The sequence below is a fragment of the Mustela putorius genome, unplaced genomic scaffold (genome assembly GCF_011764305.1).
Source record: "Mustela putorius furo isolate JIRA1106 unplaced genomic scaffold, ASM1176430v1.1 tig00003983_pilon_pilon_pilon, whole genome shotgun sequence".
NCBI classification, from domain to species: Eukaryota; Metazoa; Chordata; class Mammalia; order Carnivora; family Mustelidae; genus Mustela; species Mustela putorius.
The window spans coordinates 13,113,979-13,136,397 of NW_025422123.1; the positions used below are offsets into that span (position 1 = coordinate 13,113,979).

Genomic DNA, 22,419 nt, shown 5'->3' on the forward strand with positions numbered 1-22,419 from the left:
TCAGTTGGTTAAGCGTCCTGGGATCCAGCCCACATCGGACTCCCTGCTCAGCAGGAAGCCTGCTTCTCCCTCTCCTGCTCCCCCTGCTTGTGTTTCCTCTCTTACTGCCTCTCTCTGTCTGAATCTTTAAAAAAAATAAAAACAAAATAAAAGACAACAATGAAGTTTGCCCCTTCGACGGATTCCTCCTTCCATGAAGTTTCTCTTGCATGCCGGTTGACAGCATTTTACTCACTCCAAACGAGTCAGTCCTCTCATGCCCTGCTGCTGCTTTCTCTGCGAAGGGTAACTCCTATTGTAAATCCTTTGTGGTCATCTCAACAACCTTCACAGCATCTCCACCAGGGGCCGACTCCAGCTCAAGAAACCACTTCCTTTGGTCATCCATAAGCAGCCATTCTCAGCCACTCCCGTCTTATCACGAGATTGCAGCAACTCAGTCCCCTCTTCAGGCCCCACTTGGAATTCAGGTTCTCTGTTTCCACCCCATCTGCTGTTACTTCCTCCACTCAAGTCTCGAACCTTCAGTTTGTAAGAAATGCAATAAATTGCAAAGCCCACTAAAGCAACATACGCCTGTGTTGGGCTATTCTGCTTCCACAATTTTGTACAGAATTAAAGAACATCAAAGTAATTGGAAAAAGCAGCCAGTTAAAAGTACTCTGAATGTTTCCTTTGTTACCTTCGCGTGAATAATGTGTTATAATCCGAATCCCTGGCCTGTCTTATGCACCTTCCTTGAGTAGGTAGAATCCACTTGAGATAAACCATCAAGTAAAGGCAACAAATTATAAACTCTCTTTCATCCATCTTAATCTGCTGCCTTTGCCTTGTCTCCAATATCCTTATCCTTGGCCAGGCCCCATGTAGTTACCATATTGAAATTGTTGAGTATCCCTCATCCTGTGGTGAAACAATGCTTTCACCATTTGCTTGATCTATTTTTTCTTCCCATGACCAAAAGTCAAAGGGAAGTATTTCCAAATTCTACCTAGTATACCACATTGCTAAAACTCAATTCTACTCACAATTAAAAAAAAAGATGCATGAAAACCTGTATTGTATTTTTTCCTGTATTGTATTTTTAAGGAGTGTTATGTCATTGCAACACGTTTTCATTAGCACTGTGCCTGTTTTGATACTTGTCCACTAAAGTAATGTAAAAGTCATTATTAAGTTTGACACTAAAAAAGCATCATCTTACTAAAACCAAAATTTAGACTGGCACGGTTCTGATATACATCTGTCTTTACATTTTAAGGAAAAAAAAAATCCTAGTCCAAGCTTCAATCACTTTTATGGTATAGTCTACATTTTACAATATGAGTTATTTGAGAAACTACATTAAAATCATACACACACACACACACACACACACACACACATTTTAGACTGTTTTTAAACAAGACTTTTTAAAAAGGGCTTTTAATCTAAATGCTGTTGCTCTGTTTCTGTAGAGTTCTGACTAACATCGTGGCTGGTTATGTTAATGTTGGTCCCTGGAATAAGATTAGCATCTTTTCCTTCAATCAAAGAATCCCACTGATCAAAATCTTTCTGCAGTCCTGTAAAATAGAAATGGGAATATATTAGCATAGTAACAGCTTAGTGCCTCTAGGTGGCAGCATAGCCTCACTAATGACATGATTACAGCCCTGGCCGCTGCTTCTGTGTAAGTGATGGAGCTAGGCACTTGCAAATCAGCCAGGACCCTCAGCATGGAAGTCCATTAAGTGCGCCCAGAAGAACTATTCCCTTTAACAGGTAGACTCGCTGTCTGTGATAAAGAGCATGCAAGCAGCAGAATTAAATTTCTCACGCTTCTGTTTGCAAACTGATTTACTGCCCTATTACATTGCAAACCAACTGGAGACAGAATAGGACTAAGGCTGGATTAAGAGAGTTTTGTCCTAAGGATCACCTGGTTTACGTCATGAAATACTCTTAGTTTCTTACCTAAGTGCTTTTGTAAAAATGCTAATGAAGCTTTGTTGCTAAGACCAAGTGCTACATTTGAATCTATATCTCCTTTTAAGGTGAATATGTATCCAATTATTTTGCCAGTTGCAAATGTGAAATCAGCAAAATTTTGATGGACTGAACCCCTGAAAGAGAAAGGAGAGTTATAAATCACATAGTTTGACAAACTTATTTCTGTAGTTAGGGTGCAGGAAGGATCCTGGCCTCACTGGCTATGTACTGAAAAACCAAGGAAATAAAACCTGTAGATTTGATCTCTTTTTAGTTGTATTTGTGGGTCACAGGGTGCACGTATAGGGATCTTAGAGTGTATTTTCATCTTCCCTTTTAGATAAACAAAGATTCCAGTCTTCAGCGGCATCTTGGCTTTAGAAGAAATGATTTTCTTTTTTTTTTTTTTGAGCTGATGCAACGTATTATGTTTTGCAGGGACTGTGTACTCAGAGCCAGAAGCCTATTATATTTGCTTACCAACACCACCTAACTTCGTATCTATTTGATGCTAGTCAAAACACACTGCACATAAGCCTGGGATAAAGTAGATTTAAGGAAAAAAAAAACCCTTTTCCTTTTATTATTTAAGCTGGAAGTATCTTATAGGTATCATTTATGCTGCTCCTTAAATCCACCAACAGCCTAATATCAAGTAGAATGGCCTTTTCCTTGGTGCAGTAGTTTTCTACTGCCTCTCAGACATTTGACACTTTCTTGCAGGTTTGTGTTTTTTTCTTTGTTTCCCTGACCATCTCTTTCTTGTTTGTACCTTCCCTTCTTCCCCTAACCACTCTGTTCTCCACTGGCTCTTCACATACAAACAGGCATTTCCCAAGATTCTGTTTAACCCACTTGGTGGTCTTATCTGCACAGGTTTCATGTGTAATATGCAAATTTTATATTTTCCCAATGTGTGGCCAGACATCTCTACCCAGATTTCCCTGGCTCAAGCTAAGAGATTATAAGAATACGTCTTTCCAGTACCCCCTCCCCTACCGTGCTCCCCTTCCTCTTTATTATATTCCTGCTTATAAGCCAACCACCACTCCCAGTTATCTATACTTGAACCAGAACCATCTGCCTCCCGCTCCTTCTTCCCTGCTTCCAATCACAACATGAATGTCAGAAGCACAAAGAAGCTAGAAACAGGGTCAGCAGCAGAAGCCCAGATGCTACCAACAGTGGTGGAATGGCCTCAGGAGGAGACCATGGCGGAAGAGAGGAAGGGAGCCATCAAAACAATGGGAGGAAGGGCAAGAGTAGGGTTGTAGTACCCCTGGGGGGAGAAACAGGGACTCCACAAGGTTAAGTTCAAATGGATACAGAGAGCAGGGTCTAAGTGGCAAATAGCCTGCGGGGTCTTTTATGTCCTTGGTAGGGCGAGTTCCAGTATGCTGGTGGGGGTTTGGGGAGCTAGCCTACAGGAATCAAAGTATACATGGAAGTAAGCATGAACTATGAAATATGAGCTATTATTTCCAGGTTCCTAGCAGAGAAAGGAAGAAAAAAAAATAAGGTAGAGTAAGAGCCTAGTAAAGAAGTGGAGTTGAGGGAGGCTGGGCATTCTGCATTATTTCTGTTTTAAAATTAAATAGACTTGCCCATCCAAATACTGAAGTCCTTAGCTAACGTGAAGCTAAACTGAGATCTTTAACTATCTAGACCTTCCTCACTATCTAAAGTCTCTTGATCCTTCCAGACCAATTCTACTCCCTTGTCTGCCAAGCAGCCTGTCCTGAACACCTCAGGCGGAAAAGCCTCCATTCTCTGACCCCATAGCGTTTACTGCCTACATGGTTTGTGTTTCCTTCCCGCCCCCTCTTCTTGTCTTCTTTGAAATAAGCCAGGTTTCAGAAGAGGGATGAGCCCTACCTTGTAACATCACGTTGTGAGCTCAAAACTCTCCTGGGGTTTCTTTTTCACACCCATGATACCAGCATATCACTGATGCTCAAAGGCATCCCATCATAGCTTTGGGGGAATTTACAAATGCATATTCTTTTGAAACAGGTACACACTGCACATCTCAACAGATGCTCTCCCTTTTTTCCCCAAAGAGTTCCTAGTCTAGCCTGTTGATGGAATACTTCTCCCTACCCCAGCTCCCAAATGCATAAGCCTGCTCTTGTATCCTAATGCAAATTTTAATTATCAGTATAGGAAGGACTTACATTAACACATCTCAAAAAAGAATAAGCATAAATGCACTTAGACCCTGAAATTATCTCATATTCTCCCTCATGGAAAGTCTAAACAGTGCATTTAACGACTCTATCATGCCTACCAAATGGTATCTTTTGGTGTATATCCAAGTTTCAAGTTTCTGTTTCATATAATGAAATAAATCACTTATTAATATTCACCTGATTGTAATCATTTTTCTTTCTTTGCCGGGTGAGTAGCACTTTTCCATTTTTTCGATATTAGCAGGATATTGGAACCGTTCCGAGTTGATAAAAAAGAGGGGCTGAGGAATTCTGGAAAATATTTCATCATCCAGCGGAGCCATCCAAGCATCCAGGGCAATCCCACATCTGCAGGAGTTTGGGGACAATGACAAAAGAAGGCTGGTGACACACTGACGGACATGCGGAATTTCTAAAGATGTTAGGATTAATGGGCATACACCATCCTGGTTTACTGTGGGTTATCTCACTGGTATTACACCTCAGTGTGGGAAGGGAATATGATGAGCTTTATAAGGTAGCAGACTTGGAATTATATAACCATTTTCTTTAGGAGACATTTAGGAATTGTGACCTTATAAGAGTATCTTTAAAATGTTTTATCATTTTTGTTACATTGCTTTCAAAATAAGCTTTTCAGTAAGAATTTCTCCAAAACTATGGGATGTCTGAAGACATACAATATATGCATTATTGCTCCCATGTTTCCAGGCCTTCTGGACACTTGCAGTCCATTTACTGTGCCTTTTTCACAATTAACTATTGGACCAGTTGCTTTATAGGTAGAGGTACTTCACCTGGATAAGTGTCTGGAGGTTGAAGAAAAACATACAAGGTATATCATTTGAAAATGTAACTTGAGTTTTAAAAGTACGTTTATCCTGGGGTGCCTTGGGTGGCTCAGTGGGTTAAAGCCTCTGCCTTTGGCTCAGGTCATGATCCCAGGGTCCTGGGATCAAGCCCCACATCGGGCTCTCTGCTCTGCAGGGAGCCTGCTTCCCCCTTTTTCTCTCTGCCTACTTGTGAAATGTGTAAGCCTGATGATTCACAGACCTGTACCTCTGGGGCAAATAACACATTATATGTTAATAAAAATAATTTAAAAAAATTTTATAAGCATTTTCTAAAAAATATATCAAATATTGTTCTTAATGATGTGATTCAAAAATATTCCCATTTAAATTCCAAATAAAAGAATAACGTTCATTAAAAAAAAAAGAGTCCCATGGTCTGTCTCCCTCTCTGGTTTCATGCCATTTCATCTTTCCTCTCTTCCCCCATGATCCTCTGCCTTGTTTCTCAAATTCCACATTATCAGTGAAATCATAAGATAACTATCTTTATCTGACTTATTTCACCTAGCATAATACCCTCTAGGGTGTTATGTGAAATATTAAGTGAAATAATATTTTATTTATTTGTTTGTATGTTTAATTTATTTGCGAGAGAGCCAGTGGAGGGAGGAGCACAGGAGGAGGGAGAGGAAGAGAGAAAGAATCTCAAGCAGACACCACACTGAGTGCAGAGCCCAACCTGGGCTAGTTCTTAAGATCCTGAGCTCATGACCTGAGCTGAAACCAAGAGTCAGATGCTTAACTGCCTTAGCCACCCAGGCACTCCAAGACCTCTATCGATCTTAAAGATGGGGAAAAAAAAATCAATTTAAAAATGCCTGGCATATTGGGGAAATCTAGAAATACTCTAAGATACACTACTGATGTCACAACCATTATGTCATAGATTTTATATATATATATACATATATATGGATAGATTCTATATATACATATACATTACATATATATGTATATATAGAGAGAGATTTCCAAGTGAAAATATTAAGCCCTTAAGTAAATATATAAGAATGATGAAGAAAAATATATAGGAGTGGGGAAGCTTTTAGTAGCAAGCGAGGTAGATGGTTTCTGTCTGGGAAAATTCATACAGAGTACTTTATGGAGGCAAAAGAACCGACTTATAGACCCTGGAGGATCCTTTCCTCATTAAGAATTTGATAAATGGGGGCACCTGGGTGGCTCAGTGGGTTAAAGCCTCTGCTTCAGGCTCAGGTCATGATCCCAGGGTCCTGGGATGGAGCCCCGCATCGGGCTCTCTGCTCAGCAGGGAGCCTGCTTCCTCCTCTCTCTCTCTGCCTGACTCTCTGCCTACTTGTGATCTCTGTCTGTCAAATAAATAAATAAAATCTTTTAAAAAAAGAATTTGATAAATATTCTCTCTCACATGGGTTATAGCTTTCTGTCTTCCAGTAACTTAGTTTTCTTTCTCTTCCTTCTCTTACCTGAATCTCTGGTCTTCACTGAGAGTCTGAACAACCGTGGCTCCACCAAAAGAGTGTCCAATAACTGCTATTTTATCCCTGTCGATAGAGTCCTGTATAAAACAGCACAATATATATTAATCACTGTCTCACAGGCGGTTAGAATAGAACGGTTTTTCACATTCTAAAATTTGTGTTCACTGCATGGGCATGGTTAAGTACTTTGATCTCTTGTATAAGAAATGCATACATACATACACTCACATGCACTCACACACACATACACACACGTATACACACACATACATACACATGGACGTACACGGGCATATATGCACACAAATCCACATGTTGGGCATTCGTAGAAGTTCAAAGTAAACTAGGCAAAGTTCCTAGGCACCCACACTTGAAACACTGACATCATTGCTGACTTCTGCCTCTCCCCACTCCACATTTAATTCATGTGTTCATTCCCTGCGTATCTATCGTGCACCTGCTCTATGTCGGGCACCATAGACCACTTTCAATGAGCTCCCAGTCTACCGTGGAGGACCAGGTACAGGTATGTGATGCAGATCCAACAGCGTTCAACAGGATGGTGCCAAGGAGCACACGTGACAGATAGCTCAGCAGCCCAGGGGTGGCAGTGGGGTCCAAGAAAGCTTCCTGGGGAAGGTGATGCCTGACCAGGGAGAGTAAGCAAGACTCAGGGAGAAGAATGTGTCAGGCCAAGAGGACAGCATGTACAAAAGCACGGAGGCAGGAGAGGGAGAGGCAGACTAAGGGACAGCAAACTCTTCGCGGAATCAGGAGAACAGAGCATCATCTTCTGCCTGAACGGAAGTACTTCTTGTTCCTTCTATCCCATCCTCCATCTCCATGCACAATTTCAGGTCTTTGTTCATGCAGTCCACTTCGACAGTCTTCTACTCCCTCTCAATAGTCTGTTGAAAACTTCTGACCACCACTGCAGGATCAAGCTCAAAATATGCAAGAGCCAGCCCGAAATTTAACTACTTCCACTGGACGTATTGAGTTGAACCAGAGAATTTACTCTTTTGGTGGCTCTTGGCAATTTCATATCTCATGCAACCTAATGCATTCCTCGTAGCTGTACTACTTCGCGTATCTTTTTTTTTCTTTTAATTTGCAGCCCTCTGTCGTGTCAAGCCTTGCATTACAGCAGAAAAGCGGATGAAGAGGAACAATGAAGAATGACAGGACAAGGAACATGGCTTTTTCTTAAGCTCACCTTCAGTTGCTCCACATCAAACTCTAAATCTAAGACATTCTTCACTGGCCTTCCACGATCAATGTCCAGAATCAAATCAAGAGCTTGGGAACACTCCTTTGCTCTTTTCTGTACCTAAGATGATGATCAGAAAAAGGAAATGACAAAGTAAAAAGCTGTGGCACTTATTTTAGAGTCTGCATAGGTGTTGCATGTGGGAAACCTGGCTGATTGCTTCTACACTGGAAATGTCTAAGTGATTAGTGACTGGAACATGACCAGCGTCTTGACGTGGGCTCCAGCTTTGCAGGTTATAGCTGAATCCAAATCCTAGCTCTGGTGCTTACCTGTTGTGTGACCTCAGATGAGGTACACAACATCTCTGAGCTTCCGTTTGTTGTATGGCAGTGCCTACCTCGGTGAAATGTGGGTGGGATTACATGCAAGGACATATACATGAAACACCCACTGCAAAACCTGGCACAGAGGCAAAAGCCAGTGTGCTCTTACCTCATCTTCCAGACACTCTTGTGAAAAAGATACTGTTATTATTCATTATATTGTAACAGATCAAAGAGGTCAAACACAGTAAGTAACTTGTCTGAGATCAGCCCACCCTGAAGTGATGGCACCAGCATTCAAACACAGATCTTACTACTTATTCCATATTGCATCTGTCTTTAATATTGTCTTGGAAGGGAGGATCTTTGTCAATTTCTTTTCTAGCACTTCTGAGATTCTAAAATGAGCAGTTCTACTGCAAAAGATTTCTGAATATGTACCGTCTTCTCTCAGGATATGTATGTCTGTCTTTGTTTTCACTATGATCCAGACTTTTCATTAAGGGAACTGTGTCTCTCAGAGAATCTTCTGACAGGTCTTTGGGGGGATGGGAAGCAGGAGAGCAAGGAGCTCCCCCAGTAGCACATAAATGACATGAGCAAGCCTTAACGCATTTGCATATACATTTTAGTCTCCAGGACCCTCCCCTTCGGCTGCCACGTACCTGCTCACTTCGTACAGACATCTCCTCCTCCTCTGTTTTGAGGCTTTGGAGATAGAGCCAAGACTTGTTTCCTATTTCTGCAGCAGACTGGTCTTGGAAATAATAAGTCGCGGAGGCGGATCCATCTCTGCAATCAAACAGCCTCAATGCCTCCCCCTCGCTCTCCCTCGCCTTTGTCCCCTCCCTGCTCCCCATCCCCAGCTTCCCTCTGAGCTTTCTGACTTCCCAGTCTTCTTCCACTCTCTGTTTGTTTTCATGTTAAAGAGGCACCAAGAAAATGTCTTTGCTACAGGTCAAGTCCACCCTTTCCATCTCCTAATTCTAGGAGGTCAGCTGGAGACTCCTGCCGGAAACCGCATCCCAGGGCTGCCACTTACCCACTGTGTGGTTTGGGGCAAATGACTTACCTTTTCCAGCTTCATTGCCGCCTTCTTTCAAACAGTGATAACAGTAACCATTTTGAAGGGTTCTTACAAAGACTAAATGATGGTGCACAAACAGGGCACACAATAAACACCAGAAATGCTAGCTGCTTTTTAACTCTTGATAGTTTAACCCAGTCTCCTTTTTGTTTTGTTTTGTTTTGTTTTCCCTTCATCATGTAACCACAGTTGACAATTCCACTGATTTTTTTTTTTTTATAAATATTTTCTGAAAATTAGAGCCCAGGTGACCTACCTGTGTTCTACAGCAGCAACTATGAACCCATGGGATGCCAGATCAATGCCAATAGCAGAATAAATGGTCCTTCAAAACAAAAGGAGGAAAGCATTAAACTACCAGCCATGCCTAGGTAGGGTCCGCTAATAAACCTGGGAACATGGAGCCATTATACCCCTGTAGTAATGCCCGGGGGGTAAACCAGATGGCTGTGGTTCTCAAAGCTCTGGTCCTCAGGGTATATTTGACAACATCTGGAGGTATTTTCATTATCATGATGGGCAAACGGTGCTACTGGCCTCTAGTGGGTAGAGGGATAGCGCTAAACATCCTAGAGCACACAGGACCACCCTCCACTGTAAGAAATTATTTCCTGCAAAACTTTTTTTGTAGTCCTGGATGCCTGGGTGGCTTGGTTGGTTAGGCCATGGCCTTCGGCTCGGGTCATGATCCCAGAGTCCCAGGATCGAGTCCCACATTGGGCTCCCTGCTCTGCCGGGAGCTTCCTTCTCCCTCTGACATTCTCCCATCTCATCTCTCACTCTCTCTCTCTCTCAAATAAATAAGTAAAATCTTTAAAGCACACACACACACAAAGCGACAACAAATGTCGGTAGTCCCAAGATTGAGAAATCCTGATGCAGTATTCTAAATATCACTTTTGAGAGTTCTGGGCTTTAATCTTGGCCCTACTACTTATCAGCTATATGACTTTTGTTAATTATATTCCTGGTCGGCACCTGTACAATGGGACTAATAATGCCTTTCCTTTAGAACAGTTGTAAAGTTTTCGCAAGACAGTGTATGTAGGAAGGCAATGCAGTGTGGTGCTTAGGAGAATGGGACCTGCAGTCCAATCCCTGTGTTTGGTCCACCACTGATGAGCTGTCTGCCCTGGGGAAGTCACTGACCCTTCCTCTGTAATGGCAGGGTACTTGGTGGGATTACTGTAAAGGATCAAGTAAGTTAATACATTTTCAGTGCTTATAACTATGTCTAAAACAGGGTAAAGACTGAACACATGTCAACTCTTATTTAAATGACTGGACACAAAGAATCACGTGCTAAGCAACTGCATCCATACCCCCTTTCCCTTCTTCTCTCTGCATAGTCTTCTCATTTGCACTCAGTAGGAAAGGGCAGTAGAGAACCAAAGGGAGGTAGTAGGAACTCTGTCTTCTACTGTTGAAAAAACACAACCTACTTAGGGAGGGATCCGCAAACCTTCCCTTGTCAAAGGCCAGGATGTCAACCTTCTCTTGTCAAAGGCCAGCTTGGTGGGCAGTACAGTATCTGTCACAGCTACTCAACTCTGTTGTTGTAGCACCGAAGTAGCCACAGGCAACGTAAAAGCTGGAATGAATGTGACTGTGTTTCAATAAAACTTTATTTATAGCAACAGGGAGCAGGCTGGAATTGCCAACCACTGGTCAAGTAGAAATTAAACAACTAGGTAGGCAACAACTAAAGTACCAAAGAAAATTTCTTTTGATTTATCTGTTTATTTACTTATTGAGAGAGAGAAAGAGAGAGAGCATGAGCAGAGGGAGGGACAGAGGGAAAGGAAGAGGGAGAGAATCTCAAGCAGACCCCCTGCTGAGTATGGAGCTTGCTACGGGACTCGATCTCATGACCCTGAGATCATAACCTGAGCCAAAATCAAGAGTCACATACTTAACCCCCTGAGCCATCCAGGCTCGCCCCCTAAAGCTAATTTCTTATTGCAGAGACTCCCCCAACTTCTCGCCAGCTAAAATCCACCGATTTCTGAAAGTCTTTCTCATCCTCTGAGGTAGAAGAAGGGTACGCAGCTGAAAGGATGGAAGAGGAGAGGGAGTGGAGGTCGTGAAAGGTGTGCCACTCCGAGGCCATGCCGCAGAGAGCAGAGCTGATTCAAGACCCCACTCTAGAGGGGCAGTGCCCCTGCCCCTCTAGATCTATCAGCTATCTACCAGCTAAGCTTCCTGCGAGCAGAACCCAGTGACTGGGCAGTATGGGCACTAATGTAGGTCCATTCTGGTAAGATGCAGGACTCCTTTGATGAGCAACTTCCAATCAAGCATTCCCTCGGTTGGCCTGGTCTCATGTCTCTTGGAAGTGTGCTGTAATCTGAGACTCTGTACCCAATCTCACCATTCCCCATCTCCTTCCCATGCGTCCAAGCTGCATCATGTTCTGAAGGTTCTCCCTATCTTTTCCTGCTCTGTTCCCTCTATCCTTCATAGACATTTCTCTCAATAAATGTCTTTTACAGGTAATCCAATCTTGGTGTCAATTTCTCAGAAGGCCTAACCCAGGGGATGGTTTTCAGACTGTAAATATTACAACATACAAGGGCTACAGCCAAAAGTGTGAATCCTTCTCTTCTTGTCATGAGGCTAGTCCCCATGAGCTGGAAGGAAGGAAGAAACTACTTGACAGGATAGGCCTGGACTGATGAACAGACCACAGCCAAAGGCTGAAGAACCCCAATTCCTCCAAGACAGGACCCAGTGTGATACTCTAAAATCTGCTCTTCTTTTGGGGGAGTGGGATGCATTCGGTCATTGGTCCTTCGGAATTCAAATTGTTCAGACTTTCAAACATTACCGGAATGCTCCAAGACCATGAGAAAAAACAATTAGTGGATATTTTTCCCCAGTCCTCAGAGGGGAGTTCCAGTCTGCGGGAGTTGTCATTGAACCTAGACAATAATGAGAAATGATCATTAGTGTTTTCTCTGACTTGAATGTTCCTGGTTAATTTAACTTACATCTTCTTAGTGCAAATCCTGACCCACGGAATTCATACTTATGTTTTTAATGTACTACTAGTCAATTCATTAAAAAGTCTGCTACTAGATACCTACCGACCTAGGACCTGAAGCATGTAGTTTTTCTCAAGACCATAAAATCATTAATCATCTGTTCTCACTGCCAGCTCTGTGCTTAAGATAAGACAGTCTCCTACTTACAGGTGTATTCAGGAAGGCTATTCCTTAGTGCCAAGCCCAGGTGTTGGCAGAACTTCAAAGAGAATATGCCGAAACTAAAATGAACTGCAGGAGCATTACACTGAGAACCAGAATCTTCGAATCAGGGACTCCTTCCCTTCTAATTTGGTTCTGATCAAGAGGAACACACCATTGACTTCATACTCAGATGTGGTCTTGGATGCCGCTCCGCTACTTATTAATGACCTTGAACAAGTTCCAAGAACTCCTGAGTTTCCCATTCCTCTTTCATAAAACAGAGCAGATGGTATCTTTTTTTTTTAAAAAAAAGATTTTATTTATTCATTTGACAGAGAGAGATCACAAATAGATGGAGAGGCAGACAGAGAGAGAGAGAGAGAGAGGGAAGCAGGCTCCCTGCTGAGCAGAGAGCCCGATGCGGGACTCAATCCCAGGACCCTGAGATCATGACCTGAGCCGAAGGCAGCGGCTTAACCCACTGAGCCACCCAGGCACCCAAGCAGATGGTGTCTTATAGGGCTTTTGTGAGAATGGTATCAAAGCAGGACATATATGCAAAGCACTCATCTCGTGACATCAGTAAGCAACTCAAAGCATGAAAGATACTGTCTTCCTTCCTGCACTTCTCAACTGCTCTTGTCATCGCACCCTCAGTGATTTGTGTTCCATTTTCTCCTTCATTAGACAGAGCTGCAGTCATGAAGACTGAGGATTGCTCTGGAAGTGATTTGTAACTTACTCAGCACCATACAGAGGTGTAGTGACATTTCCATCATTTCTGTTGTAGAGGGGTTTTTAAGAGAACTCCACGGAGAAATTTAAAATAAATGCCAGAAGTTGTAGGTAGTTTTGAGAGGGAAGTTTGAAGACATGGTTAGCCCTGGCCCAACAGTAGTGTCTGAGCAAACAGATAAGGAAACATCTATATTGGTGATAGGTAGACAAACGAAGTCATGAATGCCCAGCAGGTTGTCTTGGTGAGAGAACCTGGTACTTGGGGATGGGTGATGGGAATGAGGATGGAGTCCCCTCACTTACCATAGGGGAGAAATTGGCTTTCCCTTTCCTACGAAGCATCCAGGGCATGGGGCATGACAGCCAGCCTGCTTCTTACTCACCAGATTACTGCTCCTCCACAGTATGTGAGCAGGAAAATTAAAGACCAGCCAGAGACAGATATTACAGGCAGTTGGAAAATCTCACACTTTCACTCCCTCCATCTCCCCCCATATATGTAGAACAAAGCAAATGAGAACCCTTGATTCTCTGATGGTTATCTGGGCTTTTAAGAAACACCTCGTCTGGGGCACCTGAGTGGCTCAGTGGGTTAAAGCCTCTGCCTTCGGCTCAGTTCATGATCTCAGGGTCCTGGGATCAAACCCCACATTGGGCTCTCTGCTCGGCAGGGAGCCTGCTTCCCCCTCTCTCTCTGCCTGCCTCTCTGCCTACTTGTGATCTCTCTCTGTCAAATAAATACATAAAATCTTAAAAAAAAAGAAAAAAAAACCCACTTTGTTTTCTGAAGAGAAGTTTAGACGAGAGAAAATCTACTTTTATCTTTGCCTGAAACTTCTGCTGTTTTCCAGCTTTTCTTATATTCTAGAGCCTACAAAGCAGGATCAATGGGAATCTTACCAAAAAATAAGCTTAGTATTTTGCCCATAAGCCAATGTGTTCCAAGATATTTACTAAGACCAAAAAAATATTCTTTGTTTGGGATCCAAAGGGTGTCAGAATGGTAGTCCTCCTCTTGGGATGGATAATACAAACGCAAGAAGGTACCCTGCAGAGGAAAGAAATTAACGTACTTTTAGTAAGGTTCCTTCTCCAATAGCTATTTTGCACATTTAGTTAGTGAAGACCCAAATACTTCTGCTGTTCACAGAGAGGTCCCGAAAAAAAAAAAGTTAAGCTGCTGTGGTGACTGAATACAGTAGAAAGAGAAGCAAAATAGAACAGTATGCTTTCTGAGTGAAAAGAAAGCACAAGCATGTTGGTTTCAACCATTATGGATGAAGAAAACAAAGAGAATTTAAAGATAAATTGGTCAGGTGACAGCAGCAAATTGGGGAATGACTTAACTTGCGAAAGGCTTCCAATGGGACAAGATAAATGGCAACATGAGTCATTCTCAGGTGAGGGCAAGGACAGGTTTCGAATCATTTTAGTGGGCAATACTAAGAGTCAATATTAGATTATAAGGCTAAGTGGTATTAATCAAAGCATTACCTTCTTAGTATAATCAAACATCAAGTCTGTACAACCAACAGAGTAAGATCCATTTCCTTTGGGGATTTTAGATTGGCCAACGCTTGCAGCAGCCATCAGAGCTTGTATTTTATTGGCCCATGCTGAAAAAAAGGTAAATATTATCTCGCTGTCCTTCATTACACACCAGACTTTATTATGCAAAAGGAAATTCCAAGGGAATGAAGTCACACCCCTTAGTTTCTGGTCTCCTTCATTTCTTTACCCAACTAGTAAAACACAAATAATTATTAAGGGCCCGATGTAAGCAAAGTATTTTGTGGGGATACAAGAGCAAGGTGGACACAGCCCTTTCCCTAAGGTACTTAAGGCTATCACCTCCTAATACTTTCTGCTCTGACTCAGATCATGTCAAAGACCGTTTTTCCCAAACATGAACCTTGGAGCTTGGACATGCAAGCTCTTTAGCCTTAACCCAATTCTAATGACTCAGAAAAGCTCTGCTTATTAAAGTTTGAAAAGTACTAGGCAAACAAACAAACAAACAGCACTAGGCTGAGGTACTAGACCACCTGGTTGGACACACGGGTCAACAACTGATAGTTCAAAGGTAAGGAGGGAGTTCCAAGGAAAGCAGGAGATGAATGGACCTGGAGCATTAGAGCTAGGTGATCCTAGTTAGGATCCCAGCTAGACTTCTGATGCTGTGATGCTCTGGCCTAGGCAATTTACTCCCCTCTCCAATGCTCCTCTGTGAAGTGGGGCAAAAAGCACTTGACTGGCCTGCAGGACAGTTCTAAGAATAAAGTGCTGATGAAAGCCAAGGTCCTAGCACAGCACACAACACGTCATCAGCAGACAACTGGTATTATGTGTTCCTTACCTAGAATTAGCTAACTCTGACTACCCAAATTTAAGCCCTCAGGGGAGGGTTAGCAGATCTAAACTATATCATACCTTTTTCCCTCTGGGCAGATCCAAAATCCTAGGTGTTTCCTCAGACATAAAAACAAAACAAAAAACAACTTCACCTTTAAGGTGAACATTTTCAGTCCTATTTAGAAAGGCACTTTCTTTCCCATTTAAGATGTTCTACCAAGCCATGTTCTGTGGTGTAACAGGGAGACATTAATCCATAGGGAGATACCACACATGACTGTCCCTCCTCGAGGAGAAGCCCTGTTCTGCTGTGACCCCACCCACATCAGCCATGATGGGATAGTACCGGGCTTGAGGGGGAGGACTCTGGCTCACAGAGTTTGAGGAAGAGTCCCAGAGAGCCCACAGCTGCCTTGGAGGGGCCACCTCTGAAAGTAAGAGTTTAGTTCTAGAGCCATGGGAGGGTTCTGAGTCACACAAAGTTTCTCTTGTGAGATCTCCATTCCACATAGGCTCAGGGAACTTTTCTCAATCACCTGGGAGTACCCAGGTTCTCTAAAACCCGCCCTCCCGCAAAGTCTCCTCACTCAACCTTTAGGAGCCACAGGTCAAGGTGAGGCTATATGGCTGTCTAGTCTGAGACACCTGACCCCTCGGGAGACCTAGAGCTGACCTGGGTTGGGGTATAAGTCTACAGAGCTCTGTGGCTGTTTGGTGCTGGCGGGGCCGGGGGTTGGGGGTTGTAGGAAAGTTTCATCAGCCTGCAGCTAATCCAGTCACAGTCCTGGATTTCCTGTTCTCGAACCATCTGTTAGATCAGGGCTCATCATGAAGGATGAGGCAGGAGGAGGCTTGTCAGGTAGAATCGGGCTACCCTCTAGAGGATACAGTTTGTGGTTCAGAATTTATACATGTCACGTCCTATTTTTTTTTCAACCTTTGTTTAAGAGAAGCATTGGAACCGATTCAGGGCTATGAATCTTGTTACACATTTCCAGTGGGGTTCATTTGTCAAGTATTCCTGATACCCATTCTTGGGATTTGAGATGAATTGTACACATGCTAGGAACATGGTATTTCCTTACATAGCTTCATATCCTCCACTCGCAAAAAGGTTATCTCTAGCTCATACCTCACCTGCATAACCCTACTTTCTATATATTCATTTGGTTAGAAAAATACAAACAACTATCCATTACTTTAACCCTTTATTCAATAAATGATTTCTAGTAATTAAAATATTTTTGAGCACTGAGAATGGGGCACTGGGTTCAAGGATGAGGCTATAATGATGAATAAAGTAGTGTCTGTTTCCCCAAGTTTCTGCCTGTCCAATGCCAGCTTTCCAATGATTTTCAACAATGAAGGGGATATAAAATGTGTTTTGAAATTCCCATGCTGTACCAATAAAAAGTACATGATGTAAATGTCTCTTCACTGATAATCCTCTCATGGTGTAAGATGCTCCTTGTTTCCAATCCTTAGAAAAGGTAATGGGAAAACTAATTCAACTAGGCTGGAAGCTCCTTGAGCTTGTCCTTGAGCTTGTCCACAAACTCACTGTCTTAGTCACCAGTGCCTCAGCTTCCTGGTAAGTGTTGTTGAATGAGTGCACCTGTGAGATATTACACCATTCCCCATGCAAATGTAGACACAACATATAGTCCTTCCTAGGGATGCCTTTACTTTCCTAGCTATGGAACAGGGCAATATTTATCAGGCACAGAGTGATGAAAGCTTTTTGTAAATGTTACAATAAGGAGTCACCCGTCAAACCTGAGCAGCTAGACCCAGAGTGACCAGGCATGGGGCTAGACAGTGTGACACCATTCAGAAGCCGCCTACACGGTTCACCTGAGAGGAAGCTGGCTACAGAAGATGATGCAGCACAGTGCTCCGGGATCTGCAGGCATTCACAAAGCTCTTTGCAGTCAAGGTCCTTCTTAGTGAAGGCACATGTCCTTGTCTAGAAAGGGCTGCCTCACTCAGGCCACCTCTTCTGGGCTTGACTCAACCTCTGCCTCTTTTCTTCCCTCCCACTACAAGGGAAGAACGAGCAAGAGATGCGCGCCCATTCTCACCCAGAGCTCTTCAGCTTGTCCCTTCCTCTCCTTGTGAGGACAGTGGAAACACCATTCCCCTCTGGGCCCCAAGACCCTAACCTGCCATTTTCTCATCCCCTCCCCACAGGAACCAGAACTAAACCTGTTGATCAAGACAACTGCCTGTCCTTCCTCTTCCACGGGAGCAGGTTTTGCGGTTGCCTCTGAGGGAACCCCAAGGGGTTGTGTCACTGCGCCTGCGTGGGGGCGGGTTACGGTGGTGAGAGACCAGGGGCCGGGTTGAGGAAGTTTTCTACCGTGGTTGTGAGCTGAGCTTCTGGTTTACCTGAAAATGCCTCACTTGGTTCTGTCCTGCCGTCATGACGTTGAAGAAGACGGGAGCTTCTTCAGTTTTGGTTGGAGTGAGGAGAAAGGGAGGCTTTGTTCCGTGCCCCAGAACACAAGGTCTCCATAAGCCTCTTTGTAATTAACCTTAGTTAAAAGTCCACACGTGCAACTGCTCTGGGGTCAGTCGAGTCTGGCAATGGGTCAGTTGCTCAAGCCCTTGAACAAAGAGACCTCTTACCTGATGATCTAATTTGGGCAACAGGATTTAGGTCTTGCCAGTCAATAGGATGGACCAGTGCGAGGCAGCTGCAGAGGCAGAAAAGCGCATGCACTTTGGGTGGTAACATCTTGGAAGCTGCGCAGCAGTTTCAGCTTAACTTTCTTCAGGGCAGGTTATTAAAAGAAAAAAACAACATGCAATAAAGAGGACTTAAATAGGCTGAGAAATCAGTGCGATTAAGGTACGAGCAACATGACTTCATATATATTGTTAAGGGAGGAAGGCACATGGTCTGAGCTGGTTTTTTTTTTTTTTTTTTTTTAAGATTTTATTTATTTATCTGACAGACAGAGATCACAGGTAGGCAGAGAGGCAGCAAGAGAGGAGGAAGCAGGCTCCCTGCTGAGCAGAGAGCCCGATGCGGGGCTTGATCCCAGGACTCTGGGACCATGACCTGAGCTGAAGGCAGAGGCTTTAACCCACTGAGCCAACCAGGCACCCCTGAGCTGGGTTTTTGAAAGGCATCAGGGAGGCAAAATCCTTGGTAATGCTGGAAGGCAGAGCACAGAAATCACACTTCTAGCAGTCACAGGAGGGTGCTGGTCACGGATTCTCTAACTCTGAAGCAGTTTGCTTTGGTTAAAAATTGCATCAACGGGAGCCTCCATGGCACAGTCAGTTAAGCGACCAACTCGTGGTTTCAGATTGGGTTGGGATCTCAGGGTCGTGAGATCAAGCCCCAAGTGTTGGGCTCTGTGCTCAGCACAGAGTCAATGCTTAAGATTTTCTCTCCCTCTGCCCCCTGCCCCGATAAATAAATAAATAAATAAATAAATAAAGAAAGAAAGAAAGAAAGAATAGCATCAATAATTGTAACAATCATAGATCACATTCATAATAATATCCATAGGCATTTCTAGCACATTTGCAAATGCTCCTTAAGTTTTGGCTGGTGTTTCCATCGGGGTTATAAAATATCATATGGCTGCAGCTGTGACTGTTTTGGTGCTGATGGTGTTTTTATTTTTGGTGATCTCTATAATCCTCCTACCCTGAAACCTTCCCCAAGGCAGAGGTCAGGTCTTATGTACGTTCCCACTGCCTCATGGAGGGCCTGGCATGAAGTGGTGTTGCCTGAATGTTTATAGAATTCATGAATGAGTATCTATAGCCTCACAGACAGCATATTAGACTCATGATAGTAAGAAATGATATTACAATTGGGTGCTATACTAACAACTTATTAGCAAAAACCACCTGCCTCAACTCGACCCTACTGTACAAGTTTGCCCTTGGAAAAAACTGACTTATCTCTTCACCGATAGTAACTTGCTAACGGATTTCTCCCAGATGTATTCCTATGCTTGAATACTTACATAGAATTCATAGACATATACACATACATACATACACATAAATATATGTATATAAAAGTTTTAAAATTTGTTTGTAGTACTTCATTTGAAGATACACTTTTAATTTGATAGTATGTTTTGAGTCTTTTCATATGAGTACCTAGCACTGTAATTTGCCTTTTTATTTTAAAATGGCACTTAGGCGTTGCTCAAAAAAGTCTATTCACTGGGGTGCCTGGGTGGCTCAGTCAGTTAAGCACCCAACTCTTGGATTCGGGTCAGGTCATGATGTCAGCGTCCTGAGATTAAGCCCCAAATCTGGCTCTGCACTCAGCATGGAGTCGGCTTGAGATTCTCTCCCTCTGCCCCTCCCCGTTGTTCTCGCTCTCTTGCTTTCTCTCAATAAATACAATATTTTTTAAAAATGTTCACTAAATAAATAACAACGTTGCCAACATTTGGAAGCTTATTATATGCCCAGCATTTTTCAGTTTCTGGCAAGGCTATCTTACTCAGTCATCAATCACTACACAATCTGTGAAGGAGTTTTAATGATCCCCACTGTATTGATGAGGAAACCGAGGCAAGGAGAATTTTACTCATCACACAGTTAGCAAAGGCTGGAGGTGGGGCTCGAATCCAGAATATCTGAGTCTCTGCTTTTATTTATTTATTTATTTGTAAAAGATTTTATTTATTTATTTGACAGAGATCACAAGTAGGCAGAGAGGCAGGCAAAGAGAGAGGAGGAAGCAGACTCCCCACTGAGCAGAGAGCCCGATGCGGGGCTCGATCCCAGGACCCTGGGACCATGACCTGAGCTGAAGGCAGAGGCTTTAACCCACTGAGCCACCCAGGCGCCCCTGAGTCCCTGGTTTTAACCACAACACACCAACTTTGGGTAGCCCTGATTTCTCTTGCCCCTAGAATGATAATCTTGTGAAGTTAATGAACATATGACTCTTTCGATGATGCTCTTGTGTTCAGGAACTTCCTGGATTGAAAAGAGGCCTTAATAAAGAGCTAGAAACTGTTCTCTAAAGGGATGAGCATCTGTCTCATTGTTCTTGCCCTAATTGCTATTTGAAGCCACATGCCAGAACCCTTGGAAACCGCAGAGTACTGTGTATGAATCCAAAGAAACAGCTACTGAGTTTTCCAAATAAGCAACAGAAGTTGAACTGAGGCTCTCTGCTCACCAGCCTCCAGCACTCCCCTGCTGCTGGACCATCACAAATGGGTTTCCCATCCAATAACATCATCCACAGAAAGTATTTACAGGGACATGAGGCTTGAGAAAATTCCACCCACGGTGCTCACAGCCCATGACTAATAAGAGGAGTGTCATTTGGCCATTTGGAAAATCACGGGGCATGAAAATGAGGAAAAATGAAGGCAAAGTGAAACACATAGGGAGGTCAACAGAGATTTTTTAGGAATATCACACTAATGCAAAGGAAGTTAGCTTGGTCACAGCTCCTCAGTGATTGTGACACGATCCCTGTAACCACCTCAGGAAGAGTTAGAGACAGCCAATTTTTGGGAGGGCTTCCCTAAGTCCTCTGAGCAGGACTGGGGTGCTCTGCCCTCCCCGGCTTCCTGAAAGACCTATGCCACTGCCATCGCCTGCAGTCCTAAGAGCGAAGCAGGGCAGAATTAAGGCCTGGTGAAATGGCACTCGGAGTTCCAACCTGACCTCATGCAAGCCACGGTGGCTCTCAGGGAACCTTTATTCATAGTGCCAGGAGCACCTGGGTGGCTCAGTTAGTTAAGTGTCCCACTCTTGATTTTGGCTCAGGTTGTGATCTCAGGGTCTTGAGACTGGGATCCAGTGGGGCTCCAAGCTGGGCATGAAGCCTACTTGAGATTCTCTCTCTTCCTCCATGTCCCCACCTCACTCAGCCAACGGCTCAAGCTCACATGCTTTAAAAAAAAAAAAGAGCATACTGATTGATTCCTGAGTCCTACCCCAGACCTACTGACTCAGAATCTTTAGGCATGTCTGGGCATCTGCACTTTAGTTCCTGAGGGATCCCCACACAGCCATGCCCAGAATATAGTATTTGGAAACTTCTGCAACGGAATGAAAAGAGTACTAATTATTTATTATTTTTATTTATTTATTATTATTATTTTTTTATCTGAGTAAACTCTAGTCCCAATGTGGGGCTCGGACTCCTGACCCTGAGATCAAGAGTTATCCGCTCTTCCAACTGAGCCTCCCAGGAGCCCAGAGAGTACTATTCGTTTAGAGGTTCTTGCCAGCCTATCATGCATGCTGTCTGATCTCGCCCTCAAAGTAGTAACCCTCTAAATAATTTAATAATTGGGACACCTGGGTGGCTCAGTTGATTAAGTGGCTGCCTTCGGCTCAGGTCATGATCCCAGCGTCCTGGGATCGAGTCCCACATTGGGCTCCTTGCTCGGCAGGGAGCCTGCTTTTCTGTCTGACTCTGTCTGCCACTCTGTCTGCATGTGCTCGCTCTTGCTCTCTCTCTCTCTGACAAATAAATAAATAAATAAATAAAATCTTTTAAAAAAATAATTTAATAATTTAATAATTGGCGGCCTCATTTCTTCATTCACGTGTTCATGTCTTCATATACTCAATTTTCAGAATGCCAATGTGTCAGTCTATGCTTGGGATAAAAAGATTTCTAAAATTTTTTTTGAAAAAGATTTTTTAAAACAAATGTGATTTTTAGCTTCAAAATTCCACTGGGTTGAGATGAGAGCCTTTCAAACAATGGTGATGAATGCTGTAACAGATTCTTTACAAAACATGGTGGGAATAAAGCTCTAGTGGACATAACAGAGAAGCAGATACTAGCGCCCTGCATTTCATTTTGGGGGAAGAAGAGCAATGGAGGACAGGCTACGGCTCCTGCCTGAAGTCACAAGGTCACCACCTGCAGGCAGGACTGGAGGGCAGGCAGGCCTTCTTTCTTTGAGCCCCGTGGACCGAGTGATTGAAGGACCCAAACTGGATGCCTCTCCTTCCTCCACCTTCCCAGAGCCACAGAAGGCACTGCCTTCCACGGCTGCCTCAGGCCAGTGTGCTGTGTTGGAGGTGGGGGGG

At 43.4% G+C, this 22,419-nt stretch overlaps 1 protein-coding gene across 3 annotated transcripts in view; it reads right to left on the bottom strand.

The window, feature by feature from the left end:
• Positions 1-1,278: 1,278 nt before the first annotated feature.
• PLA2G7 (phospholipase A2 group VII) overlaps positions 1,279-22,419 on the bottom strand; it is a 38,897-nt gene continuing 17,756 nt past the window's right edge. The window contains exons 2-12 of one of the 3 annotated variants that reach the window (XM_004739752.3): positions 18,004-18,142; positions 14,518-14,639; positions 13,924-14,071; positions 11,925-12,018; positions 9,354-9,422; positions 8,676-8,802; positions 7,691-7,804; positions 6,460-6,551; positions 4,338-4,508; positions 1,957-2,105; positions 1,279-1,565 (exon numbers count right to left, since the gene is read on the bottom strand). In XM_004739752.3, coding sequence (XP_004739809.1) covers positions 1,426-1,565; positions 1,957-2,105; positions 4,338-4,508; positions 6,460-6,551; positions 7,691-7,804; positions 8,676-8,802; positions 9,354-9,422; positions 11,925-12,018; positions 13,924-14,071; positions 14,518-14,639; positions 18,004-18,112 — 1,335 coding nt within the window. In that variant the 5' untranslated portion in view covers positions 18,113-18,142 and the 3' untranslated portion in view covers positions 1,279-1,425. Of the gene's footprint in view, positions 1,566-1,956; positions 2,106-4,337; positions 4,509-6,459; positions 6,552-7,690; positions 7,805-8,675; positions 8,803-9,353; positions 9,423-11,924; positions 12,019-13,923; positions 14,072-14,517; positions 14,640-18,003; positions 18,147-22,419 lie in introns of all 3 variants that reach the window. The other 2 variants (XM_004739749.3, XM_013061641.2) reach the window with 2 other exon arrangements.